General features: G+C 44.6%; 1 protein-coding gene across 1 annotated transcript in view; it reads right to left on the minus strand.

Annotated features, from left to right (window-relative positions):
• Positions 1-5,325: 5,325 nt before the first annotated feature.
• Positions 5,326-5,838, minus strand: part of LOC308088882 (fatty-acid amide hydrolase 2-A-like) — a gene marked incomplete at both ends in the record, with an annotated part of 1,623 nt that continues 1,110 nt past the window's right edge. Inside the window, one exon of the mRNA XM_080433468.1 lies at positions 5,326-5,838. This exon is cut by the window's right edge and continues 1,110 nt beyond it. Coding sequence (XP_080289594.1) covers positions 5,326-5,838 — 513 coding nt within the window.

The following is a 5,838-nucleotide window of genomic DNA, read 5'->3' on the forward strand; positions in this document are numbered from 1 at the left end:
ATTATTACAAAACATACATTAACTCAGTGGTTCCCAAAATGATATGTATTTGGCCGTGGACCCCCCCCATCTGAAAATGTTTTGTGGCAGGGACCCCCAGAAGAGAAGATTTTTTCCAAAAACAGCAGATCTAGGTACAAGCTCACAGCGAGGCACAAAGTGTCTAGCAGTGGTGTAAAGTAACTAAGTACATTTACTCAAGTACTGTAGGCTACTTAAGTACAATTTTGAGGTACTTTTACTTTACTGGAGTATTTCCTATTTTCAATACTTCAATACTTCTACTCCACTACATCTCAAAGACAAATATTGTACTTTTACTCCACTACAATTATTTGAAAACTTTAGTTACTAGTTACTTTGCAGATATAAATAATTATATTATAAAGCATACATTAACCACTGTAGCCCTATTTTATACATAGGCTATTTGAAAATAGCAGATCTACAAGCTCACAACGCGTCGCGATGCGACGTGTTGTGAGCTTGTAGATTTGCTATTTTCAAACATTTTAGTACTTTTGGTACTTTTAAGTACATTTTGATACCAATACTTTTGTACTTTTACGCAAGTACATTTCGAATTTCCGAACATTTACTTGTAACAGAGTATTTCTACAATGCAGTATTGATACTTTTACTTGAGTAAGAAATGTGAGTACTTTTTCCACCACTGGCTTCTAGACCAGCAATTTTTTTACGTATAAATGGATAAAGTGGTTAAAATACACATACATGCAGGGGGCACGGTGGCGCAGTCGGTAGTGCTGTCGCCTCACAGCTAAAAGGTCCTGGGTTCGATTCCCGCCGGGGACGCTGTGGGCGCTGGGGGCGCGTCTTCTCCTCCGCGTCATCAGCGCCCATACCCTAGGTGGGGTTGGCGAAAGGGCCTACTCTGTGTGGAGTTTGCATGTTCTCCCCGTGTCTCCTAGGGTAGTTAATACCCTCACAAAAACATGTAGTAATCCTGGTCGCTATACCGCCTCCCCCATGACAGCTGGGGCGCCTGATGGAGGGGAAGGGAACTGGTTGGAATAACGTGTTCCTTCCACGCGCTACGTCCAACCAGGGAAACTCCCCCCTGTCAGGTGACAAGAAGGTCAGTTGGCTCTCATGCATTGAAGGAAGCATGAGCTCGGCCCTGGCCTCCCTAGGCTGTGGGGGACTGGTGTAGTGCTGGTGTAGGGCTGGTGTAGCGCCCAGGATCACTTAGGAAATTGGCACCGGGTGAAAAAAATGGGTTACAAAAATCGCGGGATAAAAATGTATAAGCAAAAAATACACATACATGCTGTTAACAAACTTGGAAATAAAGCATTCTATCAATCAATCCAACACATGCATACATGCATGCAGGGAGGCTATACTATAGTGCCTGCCAGGCCGTGGGATCGTTACCTCGGTAACGATGGAATGTTTCGACAGTTCTTCAAACTTCCCAGCGTTGGTGTTGAAGCCTCTGTGATGATGGAGGCAATCCTGACCACCACGTCCCCACCAGCTATGTAGGGCCAGGAAGTGGTTAGGGGGGTGTGCTGTGTGTGTGTGTGTGTGTGCGCGCATGTGAACCCCTGTGTGTGCATTTGTGTATACGCTATAATGATCCACCCACACACACACACACACACACACACACACACACACACACACACACACACACACACACATACACACACACTCTCCCAGGCAGTAAGTAATATTATAAGGAGTGTATGGCAGGGCCCGGGAGGCTGCCAGAGTTGCCAGATTTTGCGAGAGAAAAACAAGCAACCAGGTCTATGACAACCACAAGCTCCAAAAGAAGCGCTCTAAAAACCTATATGCATCGGCCATTTCAAAATAGCAGATCTACAGAGCTTGTAGATCGGCTATTTGAAAAATCTTGGGGGGGAAAAGTGACACATTTTGACAAATACGTGGACAAATTTACATATAATATTGGGGGTCCTTGACATGAATATGTTTGAGAACCACTGGTTTAAACAACATTTAGGAAGCAAGGGGCAACTGCACTTTAGAAAACAAGCCCAAAAAACACGCAACCTGCAACTACCAATAATTCACAAGCAACTTTACAGAAAAACAAACCCAAAGTCGCTTATAATGATAAGCGGACATGGCAACACTGGAGGCTGCCACTCTGGTGGAGTAAAATGGTTTATGTTCTGTGGTTTGGTTAGTTTGGTGTTTTCTCTCCACCCTGTGGATAGATCTACACACCCTCGCAGCCCTGTCACCATAGAACCAAAGGGAACACATTGTGGTATATTTTAGATACGTTGGGTGTTCCCTCTCTCTCTCTCTCTCTCTCTCTCTCTCTCTCTCTCCCCCTCCACCCATAATAAGTTTACCATCAGAAGAGGAATGCGCTGGTGTAACGCAGTGGTTCTCAACTAAATTAAAATATGAAGATAAGACGTTTCTGCCCAACAGCAACGATATATAGGCATACTGTATACACTGTATATCCTTTTTTAACTTTTTACAATTACCCTTTTAAATGTATTCCGCCAACATTGGCGGCCCTTTATGCAAGCATTTATTTAACATATGAAGTATATCTTTTCCTTTCTTTCTTCTATATGTGGCATATAGGACTTTCTATGCCAGCTATAGATAACTGTTGACGTCAACAGTTATCTTGTTTTCTTTTCATCCCCCATTTCAGGGCTGAAGGTATGAAGATAATTTTGTTTACCGGCGGGGGGCTTTATCCCTTCGTTGGTTCCCCTCCTGCTCTGCGTCGTATATAGCCAGGCTACGCTGCTATCTCCCCTGCACATGTTTAGGTGTGTATGGTTTATATTTGACGCACGGGCACACAGCACAGGCTGCGTCCCGCTGAATGTATGTAAGCAGCAGTCCATGTGTTAGTGTGTTCAGCAGCTTCTCCTCAGCTTCTTCTCTCTGAGCTCTCCTCTCTCTCCCAGCGTGTTTAATGTGGCCTGGCAGCCAAGCTACGGGATGAGGGGAAACCTGTTTATGTAAGCAGCATATGTCCCGAAGACCCCCTCCCCCCCAAACCCACACCCCCCATCCTCCCAAGCATGTTGTACTCCCATGCAGTGGTGGAAGAAATACTGAGATTTTATTTGTACTGTAAAAGTAGCAATATCTAAATGTTATGTTGAGGTATTGCTACAGTTTAAAATAGTTACAAGTAGCACATCCTGTAAAAGTTGCTTGAGTAAAAGTACAAAAGTATTGGTGGAAAGTAACTTCAAATTTGAGGTACTTAATTTGAGTATTTCAATGTTTTAATACTTTATACTCCACTACATCTCAGAGGCAAATATTGTACTTTTACTCCACTACAATTATTTGAACTCCTCAGTTACTAGTTGTTGCTTCAGCTATTCAACAATTAGCTGATCTACAAGCTCATAACGCATCGCTTTGTGAGTTTGTAGATCTTTTATTTTTGAACCTTTTGAAAAACTTCGTGAAATGGGGCATTCATAATGACTACTTTTACTTTGGCACTTTAGCTACATTTTGACGCCAATACTTTTGTACTTTTACTCAATACAGGCCACATATGTTGTGGTATTGCTATTTTTTACTCGTACTCCGAGTACTTTTCCCCACCACCGTTGCCAGTGGACAGGAAGCACCTCTCGTTCCCTCTCAGAGAGGACCATGGTGTTTTTCAAGGACTGCCAGAACTTCCTCTCCTCTGTGGTCCTTTTATAAGGAACCTCAGTCCAGTTCACCCAAAGAGAACAATACTTCTTCCATGGCTCTGTCCACAGTTCTCAAAAGGCCCCAAAACGAGGCCCCCCGGTCCTGGGGACACCAGAATGAGATGCTGGGCAGAGAGCCACACAAAGCAGTGGTGGTGCTGGTTCTCTAAGTGGGGTCCTTGAGGGGGTTCCAGGGGGTCCCCACTCCCCCAGCAACATGAGTTAATAATATAGTGTCAAAAGTTTAACCACTTTTGTGGTCAGAAAAGCTTCTACATTGGCTACATTCAGTGGTGGAAAGTAACTAAGTACATTTACGCAAGTACTGTACTTAAGTACAATTTTGAGGTACTTTTACTTTACTATATTTTCAGTTATTTTACTTCTACTCCACTACATCTCAGAGGCAAATATTGTACTTTTACTTTTATTTGAAAATAGCCGATCTACAAGCTCACAATGCGTCGCAATGTGACACATTGTGAGCTTGTAGATCTGTACATTTTTAATTCCGGACTTTAACTTGTAACAGAGTATTTCTACATTGCAGTATTGATAAGTTTACTAAGCAAATGTAGTACTTTTTACACCACTGCTATTTTCTCATTTCTTTCTGTCTTTTTTTTTACTGGAAAACATTGAAATAATCTTGAAATGAATTTTAACAATACCAATCTTCTCTTATGGGGGGGTCCCTGTTACAGGAATATTCAATTTCACAAGTCTGTTCAACAACAGAAACACATAACAAAATACGACTCCAACATAAAGACAATACATGGAGTCCCCAGAGAGTACACAAACAGCATGTCAGCTAAACAAACTGCCTCGCTCTGGGGATTCTATGTATTGTCTTTATGTTGCGTTGTATTTCTGTTATGTGGGTTTCTGTTGTTTACAAGCTCACGAGTTGCATCATCACTTCTGGCAGGTCAACCATTTATGTGAAAAAGAAAAGCAGAGAGACTACACACACTGTGTGTGAGGGGAATTATGGTTACTCTACAAAGAATTTAAATAAATACATATCACTGGGCCAAAACAAACAAAACAAAGGAAATATAGCTGCAAGCAGCGATACAGGGGCCAAGGAATGCACTAAGCAATAAGAAAAAAACTATATGCACAATAAGCCATAGAAACATAGAAGACTAAACTTGAGAGAAAGAAGACCATGCAATTAACAAAGCATTGTTGTAGCATTTTAAATAGCTGACCCTAGAACATTGGTTCTCAAAGTGGGGTCCAGGGACCCCCAGGGGTCCTTGAGGGAGTTCCAGGGGGTCCCCAGCTAAATGATGGCTAGTTAGGAAATACAGTAGGAACCAAATGGACCCTTATGGGTCTGTAACTCTGAGAGTGTACAAATTTGTACACGCTCAGAGTTAAATTAACATTGATTTTACAATATAAAATGGGGTCCCAGAGATAGAAATGCCATTAAATGGGGGTCCATAGCCTAATGCATGTCAAACTGGGGGTCCTTGAAATTAAAATAGTTGAGAATCACTGCTATACAGCCGTAAAAATCTTCTCTTATGGGGGCCCCTGGCATATCTTTTCAAATGGGGGTCCGCGGGCTAATAAGTGTCAATTTGGGGGTCCTTGACATGAAAAAAGTTTGAGAACCACTGCCCTAGAATCATGCAGAACCATGCGTGCCAGGCTCTCTCCATCCTCCGAACGCCTGCTCCAAGTACACCGCCACGGCCAGGCCCAGTCTGTCCTGGTTCTTCCCGGCGACCACCTGCACCCCCAGGGGCAGACCCTCCACGCTCAGCCCCAGCGGCACCTGGGTCACCGGCAGACCCAGGACATTGAAGATGCTCGTGTAGGAGAAGTTGAACGGCGTGAACAGCGGCGCGTGATGCCTGGGCGCCAGGTGCGGGTGCGGCGGGTAGAGCAAGACGCCGTCGTCGCCCAGCAGCTCGTCCATGCGGCGCTGCAGAGCCTCCTTCTGCTCCAGCAGGACCGGAGCGGGCGCCCCCGACGGCCGCCGGAGCATCTCGAACGTGGCCACGCCGATGACGGCCACGGTGTGAGGTGACAGGCCCGCGGTCCACTTGAGCATCTCCCACAGGGGCCGGACCGTCTTGCCCTCGTGGTCCGACAGGCGCTCGTTGAACGACCGAGGACTCTTGCCATCCTCACCACC

Source organism: Gymnoscopelus braueri, assembly GCF_963280865.1.
Source record: "Gymnoscopelus braueri genome assembly, chromosome: 7".
Classification (NCBI taxonomy): Eukaryota; Metazoa; Chordata; class Actinopteri; order Myctophiformes; family Myctophidae; genus Gymnoscopelus; species Gymnoscopelus braueri.